The sequence below is a fragment of the Carassius gibelio genome, chromosome B22 (assembly GCF_023724105.1).
Source record: "Carassius gibelio isolate Cgi1373 ecotype wild population from Czech Republic chromosome B22, carGib1.2-hapl.c, whole genome shotgun sequence".
Lineage (NCBI taxonomy): Eukaryota > Metazoa > Chordata > Actinopteri > Cypriniformes > Cyprinidae > Carassius > Carassius gibelio.
Window position 1 is genome coordinate 11,133,907 of NC_068417.1, and position 26,236 is coordinate 11,160,142.

The 26,236-nt window shown below is 36.6% G+C and overlaps 3 protein-coding genes across 4 annotated transcripts in view; 2 read left to right on the forward strand and 1 right to left on the reverse strand.

Moving 5' to 3' along the window:
* Positions 1 to 26,236, forward strand: part of LOC127988164 (SLAM family member 5) — a 283,545-nt gene that overhangs the window by 161,475 nt on the left and 95,834 nt on the right. The gene's annotated exons all lie outside the window — the stretch shown is intronic.
* Positions 63 to 6,807, forward strand: LOC127988158 (SLAM family member 5-like). Of its 2 annotated transcripts, none has more exons than XM_052590765.1 (7): positions 63 to 2,568; positions 2,879 to 3,175; positions 3,262 to 3,396; positions 3,521 to 3,559; positions 3,785 to 3,826; positions 4,925 to 5,274; positions 5,411 to 6,807. In XM_052590765.1, the coding sequence occupies exons 1-7, from the start codon at positions 2,247 to 2,249 to the stop codon at positions 5,459 to 5,461; spliced, it is 1,236 nt and encodes a 411-aa protein (XP_052446725.1). In that variant the 5' UTR covers positions 63 to 2,246; the 3' UTR covers positions 5,462 to 6,807. The 2 variants fall into 2 exon arrangements, with proteins under 2 accessions (XP_052446725.1, XP_052446726.1); XM_052590766.1 differs by having other exon boundaries at positions 3,788 to 3,826.
* LOC127988139 (uncharacterized) overlaps positions 15,755 to 26,236 on the reverse strand; it is a 33,064-nt gene continuing 22,582 nt past the window's right edge. The window contains exons 6-17 of the mRNA XM_052590740.1: positions 23,072 to 23,128; positions 22,599 to 22,664; positions 22,274 to 22,342; positions 22,139 to 22,186; positions 21,908 to 22,029; positions 21,325 to 21,493; positions 20,796 to 21,094; positions 20,351 to 20,670; positions 19,978 to 20,153; positions 19,670 to 19,842; positions 17,650 to 17,864; positions 15,755 to 16,347 (exon numbers count right to left, since the gene is read on the reverse strand). Of these exons, the coding sequence (XP_052446700.1) occupies positions 16,079 to 16,347; positions 17,650 to 17,864; positions 19,670 to 19,842; positions 19,978 to 20,153; positions 20,351 to 20,670; positions 20,796 to 21,094; positions 21,325 to 21,493; positions 21,908 to 22,029; positions 22,139 to 22,186; positions 22,274 to 22,342; positions 22,599 to 22,664; positions 23,072 to 23,128 (1,983 nt within the window). The 3' untranslated portion in view covers positions 15,755 to 16,078. The remainder of the gene's footprint in view (positions 16,348 to 17,649; positions 17,865 to 19,669; positions 19,843 to 19,977; positions 20,154 to 20,350; positions 20,671 to 20,795; positions 21,095 to 21,324; positions 21,494 to 21,907; positions 22,030 to 22,138; positions 22,187 to 22,273; positions 22,343 to 22,598; positions 22,665 to 23,071; positions 23,129 to 26,236) is intronic.

A 26,236-nucleotide genomic window follows, 5' to 3' on the forward strand; every position in this document is an offset into this window, starting at 1 on the left:
ATAAACTCCACCCACTGGAGTAGTTTTTCACAGGAACAGAACTCTGAATGGAATCTGTCATGGAAAACATTCCACAGCTATGTATCTACTTCCTTATTTTGATCGGAATTAGCCTACTGATTTTCCAAGAACATTTCGTGTTTCACTCGCAAAATGCGATCTACTGAGCTGAGGTTGGTGAAATATTACAAAATCATATGTAAAAGTTAAATTATGTTGAGTGTCGTTGCGGTTTAGCTCGTTTAGAAACTGCTCAAACGCTTTGAAACTCGACGGAGCTGTTTAACAACTACAATGGACAACTTTTACTGATCTTGTACGGAGTTATGGAGACGTTTGTTTTATTTTTTGTTACGTTACTGGTGGATGGTGAGTAGATTTAAATGGGTTTTCGAGACTATCTAAAAATGATTTGAATATAATATTAACCTATTGGATTTCTGACGTAATGTTTTGATCTGTTTTATGGCGCTAAAACTCAGAAAATGATTGATGTTTGCCCAATTACTCATTCACGAACTATTCAGTTATCTTAATTGCAACTCACTTTTTCTTATGCCCAAGTTTTATTATTTTTTTGTTCCTGTTTCTATGAAATATTCATTTATTCATTTTTTTTTTCATTTAGTAGATGCTTTTATCCAAAGCGACTTACAAATGAGAACAGTGGAAGCAATCAAAACAACAAAAGAGCAATGAAATTTAAGTGCTATAACAAGTCCCAGTTAGCTTAACACAGTATAATAAATAAAAAGAAAACAGATAGAATAAAAAAAAGAATAGATCAAGCTAGTGTTAGAAGTCTTTACACAAACACACACACACACACGCACGCACAACTGCATAATAAATGAAAAGAAATAGAATACAAAAGATTAGAAAGATTTTTTTTAAGAATAGAATTAGAACAGTGAGTGTTAAAATTAGAGAGTCAAATAAAGATAAATATCCTGAGGGACTTGAAATATGATCTGAACCTGTTAAGATTTGATATCCACACACCAATATTCTCCATATGATGAGTCTGAATATAACATAAATGACAAATCCAGCATAAAATCTGTCACTATTGTTCCTTAAACAAGAATCTGTGATTCTCAAGCGGTTTCTCTTCTGCAGGTGCACTCAAAAAAATATTTAACCCCAAAAGTTAAAACTTATTTAATTCAATTAGATGTCAATTTTCCATCCAATGTAATCACATAAATCCAACGCAAAAGTTAATATTTGTTTAAGCTTCACCTTTTCATGTTCAGTTAACGTAAATGAATTAAATACATTTTATGAAAACTGATGAACTGTGATTTAAGCTTGTATAATACATAAACTTTACTCATTTTCAATAACTTATTGTTACTTGCTTTATATAAGCACCTTACATTTTCTTAATTCTATTGAATAAATGGACAAAACATGTTACATTTTCAAACCTTTATTGTTGTAATTGAAAGTGACAAAAGTGAAAGTGACGTGACATTCAGCCAAGTATGGTGACCCATTCTCAGAATTTGTGCTCTGCATTTAATTCATCCGAAGTGCACACACACAGAGCAGTGAACACACACACACTGTGAAAACACACCCGGAGCAGTGGGCAGCCATTTATTCTGCAGCGCCCAGGGAGCAGTTGGGGGTTCGATGCCTTGCTCAAGGGCACCTAAGTCATGGTATTGAAGGTGGAGAGAGCACTGTACATGCACTCCCCCCACCCACAATTCCGTCCAGCCCGAGACTAGAACTCACAACCCTTCGATTGGGAGTCCTACCCTCTAACCATTGGGCCGCAACTTTCCTATTTTTATAATTTTAGCTAACTTGGCAGGTCCTCAACCCAACCACAAGCTCCACACTTCACCACAACGGTAACTCGCACAAAATACACCAATATAAAGTCTTTTAAAATGGCCATATAATAGAGCATTAGACATGAAAAAGTCTCCTTATTATCACATTTTACTAAAAACTGCATAAAATAACACTTTATTTCAACATTTTCTCTCCCCATATCCAGTCCTGTGCAAAGCATGATGGGAAGTGTAAAACTTATTTTGAGGTACTTGATTGAAACATGTTCTTTCAAAATGAAAACTTTATGTTAAACCAACGAGTGACAGTTTTAAGTCAGTTTAACATGACACAATCATGTTGAACTGAAAAATAGCCAAAATGGCATTAATTCAACATGAATTGTTCAGGTAAAGTGAACAAATGTGAAAAATCATTTTTTTGAGTGTGTGTTTGGTTATATGGATGAAGTGAAGTCAGTGTCAGTGATGGAGGGAGATTCTGTCACTTTATTCACTGATCTTACTGAAATACAGAAAGCTGAGCTGATACTGTGGACATTTGGATCTGACAGCACTCGTATAGCTCAAATAAACAGATTGATTAATAAGATCTCATATTACGATGGTCCTGATGAAAGATTCAGAGACAGACTGAAGCTGGACAGTCAGACTGGATCTCTGACCATCACAAACACCACAACTCAACACGCTGGACTCTATCAACTACAGTTCATCGGTGGAAAACCGGTCACACCCAAGAAATTCAGTGTTATGGTTTCTGGTGAGTCATTGTCTTGTTGCAAGCCAATTTGATTTCATTGCATTTCAGTATTGAACATAACAGTCAAAGTAACATGTAGATTCAGCCTGGTCACCATTTGACTTTCACAACTGACTTTGCTCTGAACTGTTATTCTAGAAGCCTCTTGGAGACAAAGGCAAGCTGAATGTATGATTTATGTCGTAAAGAGTCAAATGTGACATGAATCACAGCATGTGTCATTCGTGTTCAATGCTTGTGAATTTATCTAGCTGAATCAGGGTTTTTTTATTGTGACATTAAAATCTATCATGTTCTCTCATGTTTTTAGCTCGTCTACCTATTCCTGTCATCAGCAGTAACTCTTCACAATGTTCTTCGTCATCATCATCATCATCATATTGTTCACTGGTGTGTTCAGTGGTGAATGTGGGTCATGTGACTCTCTCCTGGTACAAAGGAAACAGTTTATTGTCCAGCATCAGTGTGTCTGATCTCAGCATCAGTCTCTCTCTACCTCTGGAGGTGGAATATCAGGAGAAAAACAGCTACAGCTGTGTGATCAACAATCCCATCACAAACCAGACCACACATCTGGACATCAGCAAACTCTGTCACACATGTTCAGGTACAGCAGAGCTGATATGTTAGAGAATGTTAACAACGATCGTTGTGATTTATTTAGTGTAATGATACTTTCTCTTTCCATTATAGCACCAGGTTTGTCCGCAGGTCATATAGCATTGGTTTGCTTTAGTGTTCTGGCTGTGGTTCTAGTTTTGTGTGGTATTTTCTGTGGTATTTTCTTTTACTATCACCACAGGAGGTCTACACAAGCAGATCATCAGAGTAAGTGTTACCTAGAGATAAATTTGACACCAATAAAAGCTATATTTTACTATATCTTTGTAAGAAAGATCTAACTTCCTCTTCATTTTTTAAAATAAGTGACTGTTTTTTTTTTTTCATACAGGCAAACCTTATGGAGAAGAAAATATTAGGCTAACTAATGGTGAGACTGACTATTGTGTTTATATATTTATTGTGGCTTTATTCTGTCCACTGAGACAATAACTTTACAAAGAACTTTAACAATAGAGTTATGACAAAGGTCTTCATGTGTTTATTGTTAAGTTGTAGTTAATAGAAATTCTGGGCATGCTAATCGGTTGAACATTGGAAAGATGCTACATCATAGAAATCCATGCAAGCCATTATTACTGGTTTTTGTTTTCAGCAGATGGAGAAACACTTGAACAGGAGAGACATTTACAAAACAGTAAGTTACTGTACAACTAGTCTATTTTAATGTTCCCAACTGACTTCATATGGCCGATTCCATTATAAAGAACATTGCATTTACAACAGTTTATCCTAAGTAGGGAGTAACATGAGAAATAGTCAATGCAATCAGATGCATTAAAGATCTTTTAAAAGTTGCTGAATGCCTCCATCATGCTATAATTGGAAATGATCAGTGGTGATTGGAAGCAATTGGTTCATGCAATAAAATACCTGCATCTTGTTTTCGTGCTAGCGCTCAGCTGAATGAAGAAAATGTTGGTGTTATTGACTTAATTATATAAATAAGTAAACTACTCTCCCATTTAGATACATCCCAATGATTGCATCCCAACACACAACACTTTTAATGACTCTTTGGTGCTAACATTGTATCTACAGCAGCTACAGCAAGAAAACAGTAATGACAGACCGCTGCTTCTCACTCAGGGCTGTGTATACCCTAATAGGGTAGAGAGTGTCACAAATGAGCAGGACTTTAACCGACTATGTCTTCATAGTAGTGAGATACTGGAACAGCTAGTGTGGAGAGACTGTTTATGAATTATTGGGATTATAAAACAATGAGTGAATGGATTTTTACCATTATAAGCTGGTTGTTTTCACACCCTGCGGCCACACAACTGTGTTCAAACACCTTACAAAAGTGATTTTTGCATTCTATGGCACCTTTAACTAATGTTATCTAATAAAACCTTATTGTAAACCTTTTCCAGAATATAGTTCTAATTCTTACTGCCTTTAGTTATTATTTCAGAATAAATATAAAATGCTTAAAAAGACTATGAAATGTATAATTAGTATTAAAATTATTAAATTAAATACAAAATAGTAATATTTGTTCCCTTTTTTTGTAATCGAAAATGCAACAACATTAAGTATAACACACACACACACACATATGTAGAACTGCCTCCTCATTTTAAAACGCATTGCATGCCATAAAATTTAGTGTCAATGACTGAAATTAGTAAGTACAATTGATAAAATAACATGGACAGTAAGTAAGTAAGTAAGATTTGTTCAACCTGCAAGAATCAACCTGATAAATTTGATCTCTAACTTTTTTTTTCAGATAATTTTGTGGAGAAAGATGAAATTAAGTCTGTAATAGCAATGGTGGGAGAAAGAGTCACGCTACACACTGATCTCACTGAAATAAAGGAAGATGAGCTGATACGGTGGAAGTTTGCAGATTCCAAAATATACAAATTCGCTGAATTTTTTGTCATAGCCAAATGGGATAAAACAAACAATGAGGAATACCTACATGATGACCACAAATTCAAAGACAGGTTACATCTGGACCACAATACTGGATCTCTGATCATCACAAACATCACACCTAAACACTATGGACATTACAAACTGCACATCACCAGCGAGGGACGGGATATCTCAAAGACATTCAATCTTGTAGCTCATGTGAGTATGTCAAGTCTTTCACATCCTTCTTCATCTAAATCACACCATATATACATCACTGCATCCCAAATTAATCCAAGAACATCAAACTCTCTCCTTGTTTTTAACTTTTTCTTATTTCTTTTTTTTTATTAAGGACCCAAAGAAGAGACCGGGTACAATCCTGAGAAGAGAAACTTGCCCTTGATAGCAGAATTTGAGTATTAGTAATCAGGGGCGTCGCACCCGTGGGGGATGTGGGTGTTTTCCCGATGAGAGGGTTCAAGACCCGCATGTTTTCTGCAGTTTTTCCGCAGTTTTGCACAAACCCCTTACTACAGTCGCTCCTCCGTTTTTTCTGGCCGCTCTGTGTCTGTGCTCGCTGCTGCTGTCTCCTCCCCCCTCCCTCTCAAACATGACACCGGCTGTGAGTGTGACCGGCTGATGATTGGCTGTTCTGCCTTAAGTCCCGCCTCTCTTGGCGTGTTATCGGCCAGCTCGTGCTGAGGAGGCGGGAACTTATGGTTATGGTTATTTACATCTCACTTTTCCAGGTGAATGAGTGTTTATGCTTTCGAGGTTTTTTAAATAAACTTGATATGCGTTTAGGAAGATGTTCTGTTATCGTTTTGTTGACATGTCGAGTGTTCTCGGTAGACTATTATATTTCGTTTTTTAGACTAATGCTAATTGCTATTATTGGGATATTGTTCAGTAGCTAGTTAAATTCGGTTATGTAATGTTATGTGGCATGCGATGTATAACATAACTGTGATGAAGAAGGGACTGCCATTGTTAAGCAATTTATTTATGGGTTCATTGCCAGTGCAACTGATTTTGATATCTTGAGCATTGTTTGTTGATTAGCTGAATACTTTTGTGGATACTTACCTGTTGTGTTTGATTGTAACGTTACCTGTTGAGGAGAAAAAAGTGAGAAATGATGACATTGTTTGAAAACCTGTTGAAGAACTATGAAAGAAAAGTGTATATTATTTTAATGTTTAAAGACAGTAAATTGTTACATTATTTATACCACCAGATACAACGCTGTGTGGGTGTTTTTTCTTTTCTTTTTTTTTTTCTTTTTATGTAGGATTATTTATTTTTCCCATCCAAATGCTGCAAGCCGGAAATCCGGCACAGTGCCGGAGAACTTTAATTCCTGCATTTTGTACCTCTCTGTCACTGTATTAATCGTTTTTATTGTTTATAAACAAACCACATCCACCCCCCGCACTTTTGAAAAGCTTGCTACGCCCCTGTATGTAATCCATATTTCAGTTTAATTGCCAAACTAATGGAACATAGTTCTTCTTATTTATCTCAATCATTGTCTTGGTAATTCAAAACGAACTCACAGTTTCTCAAGGCTATTTGTCAATATGCGTTCTTTAGCGATCTTGCGTCCTTGCTTTACTTCAACATCAACCGTCGAAGTTCAGATCCAGTTCTCAAGAACGCAAGTACAGAGAACGCATGAAGTGCCAGAATGTGTTCTTGATATCAAGGATGAATCGCGTGCAGACTTGAGAGAATCCAGCCGTTAGAAATCCCAGAAGTCGCTGCGGGCGGCCGGTGTACGGAAGCCTGCAAGTAGAGGTGGGCAGATCGATACTAATATCGATAATATCGATACCACGACCTGGCCGTGTTTGTCAAAATGCTGCTACTGTCACAGAGCAGAGCAAGCTCTCAAGAGTGCTGCTCGTGCTCGACACTGCTCTCCTCCCCCTCTCCTGTGTTGTACCGTCACGTGACTCACCACTAGCGCTACTTTCTTTTACTGTCTATGGCTACCACCAGCAGTCAGGCGCGCGCACCGCTCAGCCGCGCATTTCTAAGCAGTCAGTCAGAGGCGGAGAGAAAGAGGAGCGTTGTATGGCTGTATTTTCAGGCCGATCTACCCTTTTTGTGTTAGCTGTGAAAGTGATACTAGTTTCTATATTTAAACTTCACCTAGATGTGCACCAGAATTAATTATTTTTTATTATTTTATCAATAACTGATTCTCCAAGAGCAGTGGATATTACAAGGCGCCTATCAGAAATGATTGTGAAGGACCTGCAGCCTCTTTCCATAGTGGAAGATGTCGGCTTCAGGAATTTTGTACAAGGAGAATTTGTTTTACATTGTGAAGTAAAACTTTGTGACTTTGTTTTAGAAAAAAAAATCCTGAAAAGAAGTGCACTAAAGAGGAGAAACATTTTTTTTATTAACATGCTACTTGAAAAGAGAATTTGTTTTTACATTTTTTTTTTATATTTGTGAAGTAATAATTTTGTAACTTTGTTGATTTAAATAAAACAGAAGTAACCAAAAGTTGTTTCTGAACAAAAGCTTTCGTAGTACTGATTAATAACCCAAAATGCAAATCACAAAAACAATTAAAAGTCATGAAAATTCATTTAGATTTAGGTTGAAGACGCATCCACCTTAATTATTAAAAAGTATTGGTATCGGCGATACTGGCCCTGTATTTACTTGGTATCGGATCGATACCAAATCTAGCGGTATCGCACACCTCTATCCTTCAGATCAGACATTGTGATTTTTTTTAAAATGCATTTTGAGAGAAAAATCTTTTGAGACACATAGACATCAATAATCAGCGTATGAATCTGAACAATGGTGACATGGTTCATGCAGCAATGCATGCTGGGAGCCACCATAGTATAAAACTCATATCTCCCAGCATGCATTGCTGCATGAAGCATGTCACCATTGTTGAGATTCATACGCTGATTGTTGATGTATGTGTGTGTCAGCATAGTTTAAGTTTTTTGAGCTCATGTTTAAAAGATTTTAACTAGTGATGGGAAGTTCGGATCATTTTACCGACTCGGACTTTTGAGTCTCGTTCAGCAAAATGAACGAATCTTTTTTCGAGTCATTTCGTTCATTTTAGCAAAATGTTATTAAAATATTAAGTGCTACCTCCCCAACACATCTAGTACTTACGCAAAGATGATCACACGACAAACAATACAAAAATAAAATGCTATGAGATAAAGAAAAAAATACTCATTCTTTACCTGGGTCTTCAGTCTGTGATTAGCTCATCTCACCTCTTATCTGACAAGAAGTCTTCGGGTTTAAGTCATTCCTTAATCACGTGACAGCCCCATACGCAAAACTAACGCGGTCTTGAGCCGGAAAGAGAATTGATTAGTTCATCTCATGAGTCTTTCAAGGGGCAAGGAACTCGACCGGAAGTTGAAGTCGGGAGGGGGCTGCCATCTTTTAGCAGAACTTCACTTGCGTTAGCATTCCCATTGACTCCCATTCATTTTGGCGTCACTTTGACAGCGAATAACTTTACATCTGAGGCGTTTAAAGACTCTGTTTGTCCATTATTTATTTCTAAAGATACACGACAATGTATAAAGGGCTCCATTACCTTCTATGTTACATTATGGCCCCGTATAAACAGTTTTTGTAAAAAATAGGCTAACGATTGCGTCATAACCACTCGGCTCTCTGTCGCATTACCGTACAGACAGGAGGAGAAGCTCGCAGGCAATTAACTTAATATGGCGTACTGGCGTTACATTTTAAAATACTATACAAAATAATTAATCAGAATACTTACTCCTGCTCACTCACGACAAAGAACTCCCTGCTCAAGCTCGCCGTCTCTGCAAGATTAACGATGGCAGTTTGCACGCACAGCTACTAGAGGATTTACATCTGTCAGACAGGTTGCTGACGTCGTCAAGCTTCGTTTGAGTCTGCGCGTCAGAAACGGAAGTGCTAAAAAACGCTAAAACTGGGCTTCATTCGTCTCAATTGAGTTCCAATGGGGTCGCTGTGTCCATTTCTTTTACTGTCTATGGAGTCTTTCGGGTCGAGTTTGACTCGTTCCTTAATCACGTGACAGCCCCATACGCAAAACTAACGCGCTCTTGAGCCGGAAAGAGAATTGATTAGTTCATCTCATGAGTCTTTCGGGTCGAGTTTGACTCGTTCCTTAATCACGTGACAGCCCCATACGCGAAACCAACGCGGTCTCGAGCCGGAAAGAGAATTGATTAGTTCATCTCACGAGTCTTTCGGGTCGAGTTTGACTCGTTCCTTAATCACGTGACAGCCCCATGCGCTATTTCTGACATTTGTCACTGTGTTTTTGTTACTGTTTGTTGAGGATCTGTGGTTTGTTATTATTTTATAAATAAATAAAACCCTGTTATAAATAAAATTTTGATTAATTTGTCTTCTTGACTGTCTATCGGTAAATAAACACTAGGCTATATAATAATATAATAATCCAAGCTTACAATAAGAAGTATTTATAGACTAGTTTGTTCATTTTTACTCCAATTTTGAGTTTGCTGGTATAATAATTGCTTTTCCTAGGCAGACTTGACATATTGGTGTAATATATGTATAAGAAGATTGCTCAAAAAAGGACATAATGACATACATTAAAAGCAAATAACATTTTGAATTTGAATTATTAGTGTTAAAGACAAATGTTAAAGACATTAAGGTTATGATAACTTCAGCTTTAACAGTTTTAACCCAGCTCAGAGTGAGGAGTTTCAGATCCTGGTTCACTGCCAGTGCAGGGGCCATGTTTTGGGAAGACTTTGACGAAAGGGTAGCAAGTTTGAGGCCTTCTGCTACCTCTTCTGAGACCTCAGATGCTATGATGGCCAACCTTGCAGAGCCACTCTTACCCCGCACATCAGACCCTCTGGCCTGGTGGAGGAGATGTTCACCAGTATACACAAGCCTTTCTGAAGTCACAAAGACAAGACTTTGCATTGTGGCCACATCCGTGCCATCTGAATTTTTTTTTTCTAAAACTGGGCAGATTATCTCAGATAGAAGAACTCACAGACTCAGCCCATCCAAGGTCAGGGAGCTTGTTGTTTTTTTAATAATGTAAACATGCCTTAAAGCAAGTCCTAAAAATATAGCCACAGTGTGTTATTTATTTTAAAGCTTATTTATTTTTATTTATTTAGAAAAAGACTAGCTTGTTGTGCAATATTTTTGTTGTTGTGATTTTAAAAGGTAATTTGTTATTGTCATAAGGCTCCATTGCTTTAGTATCTCTTAATTTTCATTTATTTTTTATTCAAATGGTTTAAAATTATTTTGGGAATAGCTTGTTGTGCAATATTAAGTTTTTCTTTTTTTTATATATTGTACTTTTAAAGTTCATTTGTTAAGGTTATTAGACCCTGTGGCTTTATTATCTTTTCATTTTAATTTCATTTTTAATTATTTACATTTTTATTATTTTAATTTATTTTGGAATAGTTGTCCTCTTTGTTAAAAAGCTTTTCTGTAATAAACAATAAACAACTATTCAAAAGTATGTACAGTGTTTTTAATGTTTATAAAGTGTCATATGTTACAAAAGTATTGTTTACACAGACAATCTGATTTAATAACTGCACAACTAAACAAAAACAAACAGACAGAAAAAAAGATCAACATTTTAAGCATAACCAAGTCTTTATTTCCACATTCAGTGTTATGGAAAAGTACCACCATGACAGAAATTAAAAACAACAATTTGAAACCAGAAATGCATCACGTTACTGTAAGAGTAAATAATACTAATAATAAATAAGTACTACGCACCCATTTTGTAAGGAAAGTTGTAAATGAACTAATTACTCTAGCCAATGTTGTCACACAGTACAAAAGAACGAAAAACCCGAAGAACCGAAAGATGAACTATTCAATTATCTGCATTCTTTTACTGTCAGTGTCTATGGTTTTAGCGTATGGGTCTGTCACGTGATTAAGGAACGACTCGACCCGAAGACTCATGAGATGAACTAATCAATTCTCTTTCCGGCTCAAATTGCATTGGGTTTAACGTATTGGGCTGTCACGTGATTGAGGAACGAGTCAAAAACCCGATAGACTCGAACTATGAACTAATCAATTCTCTTTCCGGCTCATGCTGCATTGGGTTTAATGTATTGGGCTGTCACGTGATTGAGGAACGAGTCAAAAACCCGACAGACTCGAACTATGAACTAATCAATTCTCTTTCCGGCTCATGCTGCATTGGGTTTAACGTATTGGGCTGTCACGTGATTGAGGAACGAGTCAAAAACCCGATAGACTCGAACTATGAACTAATCAATTCTCTTTCCGGCTCAAGACTGCATTGAATGACAGGTGAATTACTACTACTAGAACCATAGACAGTAAAAGAAATGGACACAGCGACCCCATTGGAACTCAATTGAGACAAATGAAGCCCAGTTTTTGCGTTTTTTAGCACTTCCGTTTCTGCCGCGCAGACTCAAACGAAGCTTGACGACGTCAGCAACCTGTCTGACAGATGTAAATCTTCTAGTAGCTGTGCGTGCAAACTGCCATCGTTAATCTTGCAGAGACGGCGAGCTTGAGCGGGGAGTTCTTTGTCGTGAGTGAGCAGGAGTAAGTTATCTGATTAATTATTTTGTATAGTATTTTAAAATGTAACGCCAGTACGCCATATTAAGTTAATTGCCTGCGAGCTTCTCCTCCTGTCTGTACGGTAATGCGACAGAGAGCCGAGTGGTTATGACGCAATCGTTAGCCTATTTTTTACAAAAACTGTTTATACGGGGCCATAATGTAACATAAAAGGTAATGAAGCCCTTTATACATTGTCGTGTATCTTTAGAAATAAATAATGGACAAACGGAGTCTTTAAACGCCTCAGATGTAAAGTTATTCGCTGTCAAAGTGACGCCAAAATGAATGGGAGTCAATGGGAATGCTAACGCAAGTGAAGTTCTGCTAAAAGATGGCAGCCCCCACCCGACTTCAACTTCCGGTCGAGTTCCTTGCCCCTTGACTAGAACAGAACCCATAGAATAATGCGCATGCGCGACTGAACGAATCACTCCCCGAGACGACTCGTTCTTCCCGAGTCACATTAAAGATTCGTTCAAAATGAACGAATCGTTCAAGAACGACACATCACTAATTTTAACTGATTGTTATAATACCGCTGGATCTCATGTGGCAGAAACACAGGGTTTGTAACATGAATGTAAAACATCAGTGTATCAGGTTATTTTATGATTATAAAACCATTAACAGATAACAGCCATCACCTGATCTCATGTCACATTAGCTTCCTTTGATGCTGCAAATGTGCTTGACACACAACTGTCACAGCGAAGACAAAATATATAATAAGTGTTAAGAGCCCAACTAATGGTAACACTAATCACTGTTATGGTGTTTAACTGTTATGCTGTTATGGAAATTAAACACATTAAAGTTAAACCCCTGTTAATTTTCAATAAGAGCTTTTGTAGACGTCTGACAGAAATAAAGTCAGTCTGGTTTGTAATATGTGAAGCTGGTAATGATGTTTGTGGAGTTGTTTAATCCTTCTCTTCTGAGATCTTGAGATATTTAATGTGCTGCCATGCATTTCACCCTTTATTGCAGTGTGGTGCTTATTTCAACCAAAATTCAACATCTGTCTGATGTCGGAGTTTGACGTCAAACAAAGTTGGGTTTAGACGTCAACCCGACTTTCATTTTCAACCAAAATATGACGTCTGACTGACGTTGGATTAGTTGGAGTCCAACGTCTTCCTGACGTCACATTGATGTACTGTGCCTGCTGGGAGCATTCAGAGGTGAGTTTAACAACGCTCTACTGCAGGTAGAACAGCATCCAGATGTGAGTTTAACCAAAACAACGCTCAACTGCAGGTAAAACACTATTCAGAGATGAGTTTAATAACGCTCTACTGCAGGTAGAACAGCATCCAGATGTGAGTTTAACCAAAACAACGCTCAACTGCAGGTAAAACACTATTCAGAGATGAGTTTAATAACGCTCTACTGCAGGTAGAACAGCATCCAGATGTGAGTTTAACCAAAACAACGCTCAACTGCAGGTAAAACACTATTCAGAGATGAGTTTAATAACGCTCTACTGCAGGTAGAACAGCATCCAGATGTGAGTTTAACCAAAACAACGCTCAACTGCAGGTAAAACACTATTCAGAGATGAGTTTAATAACGCTCTACTGCAGGTAGAACAGCATCCAGATGTGAGTTTAACCAAAACAACGCTCAACTGCAGGTAAAACACTATTCAGAGATGAGTTTAACAACGCTCTACTGCAGGTAGAACAGCATCCAGATGTGAGTTTAACCAAAACAACGCTCAACTGCAGGTAAAACACTATTCAGAGATGAGTTTAATAACGCTCTACTGCAGGTAGAACAGCATCCAGATGTGAGTTTAACCAAAACAACGCTCAACTGCAGGTAAAACACTATTCAGAGATGAGTTTAACAACGCTCTACTGCAGGTAGAACAGCAGCCAGATGTGAGTTTACCAAAACAACGCTCAACTGCAGGTAAAACACTATTCAGAGATGAGTTTAACAACGCTCTACTGCAGGTAAAACACTATTCAGAGATGAGTTTAACAACGCTCCGCGGTGCGTGCAGTAAGCAGTTTAAGCGTTTTCTGCCAGGTCACAGGGTAAGTGACTAATTATAGGTGATGCATGCTGGATAATGTTTTTTTTATTTTTATAGGAGTCTGGTATTGATAAATAAATGCATATATGCTTGTGTTCGATTAATCAATGTCTTGTTTATTTATTTATTTATTAAATATCCTCTAAATTAATAACTCTGACGTCATTGTATGGCGCGATCGTGATCCCGAGGTTCATTGCGTTTTTCCCTTTCCACTCGGTAAGTAGAAATTAATTAATAGAGATTGAGACTATTCTTAAATTTACACAATAAAACTGTAGAATCAGGACAAGTTGTGTTTAGAACTTTTAGACGTGTAAGGCAGCAATTTATTAGGACGGTTAATGATAGAAAACTTATATACAGTCTTGTTCAAAATAATAGCAGTACAATGTGACTAACCAGAATAATCAAGGTTTTTAGTATATTTTTTACTGCTACGTGGCAAACAAGTTACCAGTAGGTTCAGTAGATTCTCAGAAAACAAACAAGACCCAGCATTCATGATATGCACGCTCTTAAGGCTGTGCAATTGGGCAATTAGTTGAAAGGGGTGTGTTCAAAAAAATAGCAGTGTCTACCTTTGACTGTACAAACTCAAAACTATTTTGTACAAACATTTTTTTTTTTTTCTGGGATTTAGCAATCCTGTGAATCACTAAACTAATATTTAGTTGTATGACCACAGTTTTTTAAAACTGCTTGACATCTGTGTGGCATGGAGTCAACCAACTTGTGGCACCTCTCAGCTGTTATTCCACTCCATGATTCTTTAACAACATTCCACAATTCATTCACATTTCTTGGTTTTGCTTCAGAAACAGCATTTTTGATATCACCCCACAAGTTCTCAATTGGATTAAGGTCTGGAGATTGGGCTGGCCACTCCATAACATTAATTTTGTTGGTTTGGAACCAAGACTTTGCCCGTTTACTAGTGTGTTTTGGGTCATTGTCTTGTTGAAACAACCATTTCAAGGGCATGTCCTCTTCAGCATAGGGCAACATGACCTCTTCAAGTATTTTAACATATGCAAACTGATCCATGATCCCTGGTATGCGATAAATAGGCCCAACACCATAGTAGGAGAAACATGCCCATATCATGATGCTTGCACCTCCATGCTTCACTGTCTTCACTGTGTACTGTGGCTTGAATTCAGAGTTTGGGGGTCGTCTCACAAACTGCCTGTGGCCCTTGGACCCAAAAAGAACAATTTTACTCTCATCAGTCCACAAAATGTTCCTCCATTTCTCTTTAGGCCAGTTGATGTGTTCTTTGGCAAATTGTAACCTCTTCTGCACATGCCTTTTTTTTAACAGAGGGACTTTGGGGGGGATTCTTGAAAATAGATTAGCTTCACACAGACGTCTTCTAACTGTCACAGTACTTACAGGTAACTCCAGACTGTCTTTGATCATCCTGGAGGTGATCATTGGCTGAGCCTTTGCCATTTTGGTTATTCTTCTATCCATTTTGATGGTTGTCTTCCGTTTTCTTCCACGTCTCTCTGGTTTTGCTCTCCATTTTAAGGCATTGGAGATCATTTTAGCTGAACAGCCTATAATTTTTTGCACCTCTTTATAGGTTTTCCCCTCTCTAATCAACTTTTTAATCAAAGTACGCTGTTCTTCTGAACAATGTCTTGAACGACCCATTTTCCTCAGCTTTCAAATGCATGTTCAACAAGTGTTGGCTTCATCCTTAAATAGGGGCCACCTGATTCACACCTGTTTCTTCACAAAATTGATGACCTCAGTGATTGAATGCCACACTGCTATTTTTTTGAACACACCCCTTTCAACTAATTCAACTAATTGCCCAATTGCACAGCCTTAAGAGCGTGCATATCATGAATGCTGGGTCTCATTTGTTTTCTGAGAATCTACTGAACCTACTGGTAACTTGTTTGCCACGTAGCAATAAAAAAATATACGAAAAACCTTGATTATTCTGGTTAGTCACATTGTACTGCTATTATTTTGAACAATACTGTATATCATAATAAAAAAAAAAAAAAATCAACACTCTTTCAAAATTCTTTACGTGTCTTTATTTTTCAGTTATGTCCATTAAAATTGGTGCAAAACTCTCAAACCTTTCTGAAACCCTTTATTTTCTAAATCAGTATTAAGTACTGTTTAAAACACTTTCAGCATAAAACTCTTTAAATTTACTGGGATTTAATGTTTTTCAAGAACTTGTTGGATTGTCACCAACTAACTTCTTCTAAACTCCTTAAACATTTTTTTGTTTACTATGCAGAATGTAAATTTAGATCTCAATTTTTGAAACCCAAAACAACAAACTTATCAACAACAGACTTATCAGTAAAGTAGTTCAGTTTTCTCATCCTACTCTTGACCAAACCCTTGTGTGTTACAAATGGCAAAGTCCATATTAGACTTAAACATATCGTAGCTCTTATGCACAGGAAGACGCAAGCAGTTGATGCACGTGTTTGCAGTTGGAAACTTCTCTCTCGGTGTAGCATACCAAGGTGAAGAATCGACAGGGTGTAAGAACTCAATGGATGGCTGTGGCTTTAATCCAATTGCTGGCAGAACACCGCATCCCGTAGCAAATTTAAGAATTTTTTCTAGTGAGCAGCTAGAGTTGCCCTCTTTGAAAAGAATAAACATGAAAAAGGTTGAAAAATTAGATCAGTGGTGTCCAATCCTGGGGCTTCATTTATAAAGTGTGCAAACTCTTTCAGATTTGATGTGTGTATGCTTAAATCCATGCCAGCACTAATATTTATAATAACTGTCTTTGATGTGGAAAAGTGCTTAGCATCACGCCAGGGTCTGAGCAGACTACTTTTTTCTTGACCAAGTACTGCACATTTTTGATAATGTAAGCTGTTCTGTTGGATGATGACCGGTGATCTTTTATATGTTAATAACAATAATTAGGAGTTGTTTACAAGGCAGAGAGCTGAAACCATTCATTCATGAACCATTCAAGTTAAAGATAATTTGCGATTCAGATTCCACATCTGAAAGAGCGGCGTACGATCATTCTATGAATCACACGTACGCATATCTGAGGGATGATCGTAAGATCAAATTTAGGATTGTTTCTACGCAACATGTTATAAATCAGGCCCCTGGTCCTGGAGGTTCAGTGTCCTGCAGATTTTAGGTGTGTTTGACATGCAGCGCTGCACAGACCAATCGGCAAGAATTTCCTCATGTAGTCAGGGGCAGAATTGAAAGCAGAGATGTCAAGTTGGATAATTTTTGCTACCGGTAGTGACACTTGCATAGTGTTTGTATACTCTTACTCTATTGCAGATTAAATTAAATGCAATATTTATCAAATACAAAATACAAAATTAACCAGCATGCACTGCTTCAGGTCGATCAGTATGTGTAGCGCCACATGAAGTCAAACACACCTATTGGCTCCTACCCTAATTAAACACGCCTAAATCAACTTATCAAGGTATTACTAGGCATACTAGAACTTCTCAACTGTGGCCCTTAAGGTCCCCTTTCCTGCAGAGTTTTGCTCCAATCCTAATGGAACACAACTTAACAAGCTAATTAACGTCTTTAGGATTGCTAGAAAGTAATAGGCAGGTGAATTCGATCCAGGATGGACCTAAACTCTGCAGGAAAGTGGATCTCAAGGGCCAGAGTTGAGAACGTCTGTGTTAGAAACTTCCATGCAGGTTTGTTGGGGAAAGCTGGAGTTGAACTCTGCAGGACAGTGGTCCTCCAGCACAGAGTTTGGACATACCTGACGAGATAAACACCAGAGGAATTAGTGTCCTGTTAGATGGCATGTTTTCAATTTTCAAGCTTACTTTAATGTCTAATTACTAAAGATATCAAGCCATTTGGTGTAAATGGTGCATACAGTTTTAAGTGTTTACAGTTCCTATAACACTGGAAACATACCAATGAGTCCAAATACTTGCCTTCTGCATCTAGAAGGTAGTCCCTCCAGAATGCGACTGTAGTGTTTTCTTCTGCCCGCTTGTTACTTCCAGCAATGGAGTAGCGAATATCAAATAACCGATCAAGGGTGTCTGCAGTAAGTGGCTGATGTGGGCTGCAAAAAAGGGGTCTGAAGGCTTCTTTATGTTTAACAACAGCCGCCAACAATCCTAGAGTCCTCAGGCCCTCCTTGAGACTTCAAGAACAAAACAATAAAACTTGAACTGTTAAAAGTTTTTTAAATGGGATAAAGATTAATCTGCTAGTCATTATAAAAATCACAATTCTCAACAAGTCGACATAGTATAAATATATATTTTTCCATGTACATTATGATAAGAGACTTTAATTCAGGAGTCTAAATTCAACTTGTAATAGTTATATTACAATATCTCAGGTTTATTTATCTATTAGCTTGTTAACCCTAACACTAACTGATGACTGCAGTTACATAAGAGAACAAGAGCACATTTATGTCATGATTCTGCCCTCGTGTCCTTGATTTTTCCTAGTCTTGAGGCAGGATCATGACAGACCCATGTTTTGTGTACAAGCGCATGGCCTTGTCTTTGGGCCATGTGCTTGTGTTGTCTCGTTCCCTTGCCCCGCCCCCCTTGTTAACCTAGTCGTGTCTTGATTGTCCCATCTGTGCCACCTGTCGTGTCTTGATTGTTTCCCCTATTTAGGTCTCCAAGTGTGCTCTGTCTTGCGTCGGTTCATTGTCATTGTGATTGTACCTCAACTGTGTTCTGCAATTGTGATTGTGTGTGAGATTGTGCTGTACCCGCTGAAGTCCTTGTATTACCGTGAGTGTTTATAGTTAGGATTTAGAGTCCTTGTTTATCTTGTCAGTCCAGTCCTGTTTTAGTTATTTAGTCTTTACCTTGCTCCGTGTTTTCCCCCTCGTGGGTTTTGTTTTCCCCTTTTTGTAATAAACCCTTTGTTTGAGAATCCCTGTCTGCACCTGAGTTCCTCCCTTACCAAAACCGTGACAATTTACACACATTTAGTTTCTTCCACTTAATTTGGATTGGAATACTGCCCATACCACTCTCACTCCTAAATGGTACAAGTAGTATGGTTAGTATTAAAAAAGTAATTAAAGGTGCTTTAGGGAACTTTTGTAAAAATATATTTTTTACATATTTGTTAAACCTGTCATTATGTCCTGACAGTAGAATATGAGACAGATAATCTGTGAAAAAATCAAGCTCCTCTGGATCCTCCCAGTGCTCCTATTGCCATTTGCAGTTACAGACCGCTCCCGGTAAGAAACAACCAATCAGAGCTGCGGTCCGTAACTTTGTTTGTGTTCAAAATGTAGAAAAATGCATATAATAAGCGAGTACACCATGAATCCATTTTCCAAACCGTGTTTTTGGCTTGTCCTGAATCACTAGGGTGCACCTATAATAAGTGTTTATATTCGGACTATTTTAGATTGCTTCGGGGGTACCGCGGCGGAGTAACCCAGTACCTTTGTGATTCTTCATAGACATAAACAGAGAGAAGTAGTTCTGGCTACGATGTTCTTCCGCAAGACGCAAGCAGTTCTGTTTATTAACCGCTAGAGCGTCAAAAGTTACCAACTGCAGCTTTAATGGATAGTAATAAAAAGTAGTAATAGTTATTTACAGCTCTGCCTTACTGTGCAAATATGCAACTGTTATCAAGAAATATCAGACATAGTTGACCCAAAAATAACATTCTGTTATTATTTACTTAAGTTGCTCCATACTTACATGCATTTATTTTTCTTCTGCTGAACAACAAAATATATTCATACTATTTAATTCAATAGGGACCAAACAACTGTCTGGTTACCCATTCTTCAAAATACCAACTTTTTTGTTCATCAAAAGAAAGAAATGCATACAGGTCTGGAGCAAGTTAAGGGTGAGTAAATGAAATAATTTTCATTTCTGGGTCAACTATTCCTTTAATGAAGCAACCGACCAATTAGAATGGACTATTCTTCATGTAATCATGTATCGTTATTACCGTTCAAGTGGACCATGGAGTCTGTTCACAACTTGGAACAGTAGGATGTCTTGTAAAAGCAGATCTTTGTCTTTTAGGCATTTTACAGCTCGAAGGCATCCTGCATTTGCCAGGTATTCACTCAAACACTCTGTTGCCTCACATAACTCCTCCATGGATGCAGCATTTGAAATCTGGGGGGAAAATCCATTAAAAACATTTTTAATCCATTACTATGGAAATAGTGACACTTTAAATAAAATCTAAACATTTTTATAAAATAGTATGCAGTTGAGTGTATACATTTTCTATAAATATACAAAAATTACCTTTTTGATTTTAACTTGCAAGTCAAAGTCATTCACATCTTCTATGGTGGGTGAGACTTGTCCATTACTGATGTATTCAAATAAAATGGAGGAAAAGAATCCTGGAGATGGTCCTCCGTGAACCATGCTGACAGCTATAGCTTTTCCAACAAGATAGTATCTGTCTTCTCTGACAGCTGAAGTAAAATATTGACAATTATTATCACAATGTGAAAAGGGCATAAACCACAACAGGTTACTACCCTCTAAAAATCTCTCCTTCAGCGTATTGACATATTTGTTAAAAATTAACTTAAAAAGATATGAATTGGTATTTCTAAGTTACTGAAATAAATTTTTGAGTAACTGACAAAGATTAAATGAAAGGGCGCACCAACTGAGTCAAGAGCTAGGTTTTTTCGTCCATCTGGGCCTGCAAACATAGCAGATTTTTCAATTTCTTCCATTAGCAAACTGAGGAACTCCCTCCTTGGGCCTCCCAAATCCACAGCCTCTTCAAAGTTTCCACATTCATCAGAAAATAGGACAGAAATTCTCCTGAATGGATCATAGGTTTTAAGTCCAAATGCTCTGAATGCACCATCTAGTACATTTTTTCGATTAATGTTGAATCTGCAGCTTAAGTTGTAGTTTATTTCTTGCCCAAGCTCCAAAAGTATCTCCTCTGTAGAAGAGACAAGGTCCTCCAAATACCTGACAATGTTATCACACAGCAGTCAGCCATTAAGTAAACAACTAATCAAAATAAAGTTGTCAAATAAAACTAGGTCACATAAAATTAAACAAAGCAACATTTTCAAAATATAATATCTACTTACACGACTTCAGAAGCATCTTGCTGTTCTTGGTCATCTGGCTCAGGTAAATCATTTTCTGGCATTATGTCAATGTAGTTGGTGTGTATTTGTGGTCCAGGATCAATTATTTCTGAGGCAGTCTCACTGTGAATCGAGTACACTTCTTCTTGAGAAGCAGAATCCATGATTTCTAAGTCAACCTCAGCGTGAATTTCATCTGAAATCATAGATTCCACTATTTCAACGTCATATTGAACCTCACTAGGCTCAGATTCTTCTGGGCCTGGCAAAAGAACTGGATTTTGCTGGTGGAAGATGGCCTGAAAAAATAAATATAAAAGATTGCAATTGGCATTTATGGAAGATTATCATTATTGTTTTATTCCCTTGGAAAGACATTACGTGTACCATTCTCTGAAAAGCCTTCATGCTTTCACTGAAAATATTGTAACTAATTTAAGACATAAATTGTTAGTATTTCCTAAAGTCCTGAAAAAAAGTATGTCATCAAATCTGAATAATCTAAATTTTCATATAGGAATTTCTTTACCTGTACATCCTCCATATCCATCCATCGAACATGGATGTTCAATGGAGAAATCAAGTAATGATCCAGAAGAGTCCCAGGAACTGTGCTGGATATTGAAACTGCTGATGTAGCTTCCCTTATATAAAAATACTCTGTGGCTGATGAATGTGTTCCCACGAAGTCAAACAGGACTTAAAATACATAAAAACGACATTTTATGCAGCACACAACTCAAGTGTACTACATTTAAGGCCATCATATACACTAATCATACTTTAAACCATTAACAACTTTCTATAGATATGTGCATTTAAAAAATGAAAGCAGATTCTGTCTCTTGTGGGCAAAACAGTACAATTTCCCTGCTTATGTGGTTTTTGCAAGATGTAAACATTTAGGGACAACACAGACATATCTTACATGCAGTGTTTTGTAATTTGAAACACTGATACATTGCAATCTTTTGTCATTCTTTTTGAATAATCATTGGGATATTTCAGGTCTAGGTGTGGAGTCCAACAAAAAAGGCAATAATTTTTTTATGTAACATTAAAATTATAACATTAACAATTATATAAATTATATTGAGTTATTCAACAGCTTTACCTGCATTTGATCAAATACTTGTAACCGTCTAATTGTCATTGTGCCATCTGGGAAAGTAAATTTCAATGGTATGCCATCAGCTGGTTCTCCACCTGACCTCTTAAGTCTTTCCTCTATTATCTGTGAGACAGACAAATGTTTGTTTGGAAAAACATAGTTTTGAATGTGCTCAAGACTTTAAAAAGAAGCACCTTTCTTAGTAGAGACAAGTTGAAAAAATACAAAGCACCTTTAAGCGCCTCTCTTCATATTGAGATATTTCTTCTGTCCTCCGATCCTGCCAACAGGTGAATAGGCATCTATCAATAATATTTTGGCTTACATTTTACACATGGAAACTTGTAAAGAATGTTAAAAGACGTACCTTTTCCTGATCAGCTCTCAGTGATTGTTCGTACTCTTGGTCTTGCTGTCGCCTTAGAGCTCTCCACTCCTGCGAAGACATTTTATGCAAAATATTCATAAAATCATATTATTTGTGCAGTAATGTCAATTAACTTAATCATCTTTCTCTTAAAATTTTTACATTGTTAAAATAGTTAAAAAAATTGGTTTTCAGAATTGCCATGCAACTACGAAAACAAGCTTTTCAGGTAATGCACAGCAAAATTGCCATAGCAATGTTACTAATTTTCATATTCATCTGCGTACATGAAATAACTACTGAAATGAAATATGTTTTACCTCACCTCTAAATCATTTGTTGTTTCAGGTTCAGGTTCTGTGATTGGTTGACTCAGAGGCAAGTTGCTTGTCTGTAAAGACATTATAACCTCAGTGAATATAAATACACCAATTTTGACACTATTAAACTACAGTGAATCTATACATTAATAACATGATAAATATTAATAATGTATATTTCCTGGAAGCATAACTAACATAAGAAAGTGTTTTATTAAATAACTGTGATAATTAGAACTAAAACATGGCAACAATATGCTGTTGAAAATATGCATAATAAACAATAACTATATAATTTAATGATTGTCAATAAGATAAGATCATTGGTCATTCAGTTTTTTAGTCAAAGACTAAAAATGAAAAGGGCTTATATTAAAATAATAAATATTACCAAAATGCCAAATTAAAATGCAGTTAAAGCCTTTATTGTTTTTTTTTTTATTATTATTTCACTGAAAACAACTACATATTAAATTACCTCTGTTGTTTCAGGTTCAGGTTCTGTTATTGGTTGAATGAGAGGCAAGTCACTTATCTGTAGAGACAATATCATGAAAATCTTATAGTGATTTTAAATACAACAATTTTTTAACTTTTTAGCTACATTGAAATGATACATAAATGTTTTAAATGAATAATATATGACATTTCTTGGATGCATAACTAACATTTAAGAAAGCATTTTATTAGGCTAAATAACTGTAATAGTTAGAACTAAAAAATGGCAACCACATAGTGCTGACAATATACATAATACAATAATTATATATTATGACTGTCAATAAAATAAGATCATTGGTCATTCAGTGTTTCAGTGAAACACTAAAAATAAAAGGGCTGATATTAAAAACAAAATATTACCAAAATTACAAATGAAAGACTTTGTCTTTTATTTTACTCTGTAAAGCCCAGAGAAAAGATTAGCATCGTGGAACAATCGTGGTGATTTCTGTGATCGTGGTTCCGAATCAGTGGTCCTACATTGTACAGTGAGAGAGTTTCAAAGATGGCCGTTGTCACAGTCCAAAGATAGTCTACGATAATTTTCTGGCAGTGTCATAAAATCAGCATGTTCATCACACGTGTTTGCAGTTACGACCCACGTTTACTGACCAACCAGTAAAAATGCGTCATGAAATCAATGTGACATGGCGCTAAATACATTTTATTCTTCTATAGAAACGTGGGTTGTAGCCTACAAGTCAATAGGTGTCATCATCGTATAGGCTATATGCATGTCGTACCCAAGTTTATTACCGTATTTTCCGGACTATAAGTCACACTTTTTTTCATAGTTTGGCTGGTCCTGCGACTTATAGTGAGGTGCGACTTATTTATCAACTTATAAATACATTATAAATACATTTTATCTTAATTTTGATCAATGTTTTATCAATCAATTGCCCGTATTTAATAAATAAGAAGCAAATATATAGCAATGTAATAACCTTGGTGTAATTGACAGAATTACTAAAAATTATTTTGCAACCTAAAAGTCTATTTCCCTCATATTAAATATAAAACACATGTGGATTGATATTTTTCCAATGTCTGGACTCCTTTATTAATGGAGTATATAAACAGACGTTTCAATATATTGGTATTAAATGCATTTTCTGAGAATTTATATTTCACGTTTTTACTGCAAATGTCGAAATACGTGCTCTTTGGTCCATCAGTGCTTGAGTCACTGATCACATTAGAATAAAATATCTCATAATAAAATACAAAATTGACTGATTTATGAATATCCATAGTTCTCATCAGTCAGAAATACAGATAAACGCTTTCATTTGTTGTAGTTTTGATATTGAAAGAAAACAAAAGAGCAAATCATACCACCGTCTGAGTTTGTGCTTCAAGTCGAATTAACCCATTTTTAAATCGTACACAGCTGAGCATCGCGAGAGGTGGATCTGTGCCTGAGCGTACATGTGAATGAAATGCACAAAGTCATTTTCAGGTGCAATTTAAAAAAAAAACAACAACCCTGGATAGTCTAGATTAGGCCAATATTCACAAATGTATTAGCTATGGAATTAAATATCTGATATTCCGATTGTCAAATACATGCAAGTGGAATTGAATGACACAAATTTTGAAATAGGCTTAAATCAAACACATTTTAATTCCGATTCTGTATATATATATATATATATATATATATATATATATATATATATATATATATATATATATATATATATATATTAGTGGTGGGCCGTTATCGGCATTAACGTGCTGCTTTAACGCAAGACTCTTATCGGGCGATAAAAAAAATATTGCCATTAATTATTCTCAAAGTTGGGTTGAGATCTGGGTCTATACTAAGCAAGCTATGATGACTTTCACCTTGATATTTTATATAACCGACTGGCTGAGGACAGCCTAAAAAGATGCTCAGGACAGTTGATGGGCCACTGCTGCGCATCATCACGAAAGCTTATCTTTTTCACAGGTTTTTAAGCCGTACCGCTTGTCGTTTTAAACATTAAAGCATCCAAAAACTAGACGCGGAAAAGCTGAACAGAGTAACTGGTCACTCGCGCGCTGTGTTCGGTGCGGAGAGAGAGAGAGAGAGAGAGAGACGCGTATCACGGACAGCGACACTGAACCGAGCTCTCTTCTGTGAAGTTCTCCTCGAAGTCCCTCCTGCACCTGAACGAACAAATACAAATCGCAGTTTGAACAAAGAAAAAGATGTGAAAGAGCCCAATTCAGTACTCGCGGTGTTCTGGTGTTCAGGGCTCACGCAGAGAAAGGGGTCTCAAAACACATGAAGATCGAAATTTGCTTAATTTTGCTCTAGTGCTGACAAATACATACAAAATATGTCAAAATATCCACCTTGGAAATTATGCTCAAAAAAACTCAGTTATTTCTTAAGTGAAAGTAAACAGTTGAGGAAAAATGGGATGTGTATTATATTGGATGCATTCATAGTCTCTTAAAGTGACCGCACCTAATTTAGCTACTGGCTGCTGTAATGTTAATCCAAGAAAATGAAAGAAAATCACTCACTGCTCTTGACTGAATTACTTTGTAGTTTTAACAGTCAAACCAAAAATTAAATAGACACTAGTTATAATTTTTGATATATATAGCAAAACTGTAATAATGTGAGAAATGTTGAAGTTGTCTGAATAAATGTAGGTTTGATTGTATATTTCATTTTTACATTGAAGACTATCCAGTGCTATTATTTGGTTTCTGTACCTTGACACCTACAAACATGAAAAAAAAACTTAAACATTGGTGTGAAACGGGAGTAATGTTGTTTGCACCTTGTGCAATGTGGAATTAGTTTACAGCTTTTTCAAGCAGTTTGTGATGCATTTTGGAAACAGGAGATGAGCCCCTTTTCTAATGCACCACCTAGCTTGATAAACCCCTTCTCAAAGACTTACTGTTTGTCAATTTTATTTGGGTAACACACATATTTTGAATGCCTTCGGCAGAAATTGAATGAGACATTTTAATCTAGATTAAATTCAAGATCACAGTGAGATTAATCTAGATGAAAAAAATGAATCTATGCCCACCACTAATATATATATATATATATATATATATATATATATATATATATATATATATATATATATATACACACACACACACACACACACACACACACACACAC

What these genes read in the sequence shown, in the direction of transcription:
- LOC127988158 (XM_052590765.1), top strand. Translation starts at nt 2,247, where the DNA reads ATGGATGAAGTGAAGTCAGTGTCAGTGATGGAGGGAGATTCTGTCACT. An exon ending in ATTCAGTGTTATGGTTTCTG is followed by an intron (nt 2,569 to 2,878) that starts GTGAGTCATTGT and finishes TCATGTTTTTAG; the next exon opens with CTCGTCTACCTATTCCTGTC. An exon ending in TACACAAGCAGATCATCAGA is followed by an intron (nt 3,397 to 3,520) that starts GTAAGTGTTACC and finishes TTTTTCATACAG; the next exon opens with GCAAACCTTATGGAGAAGAA.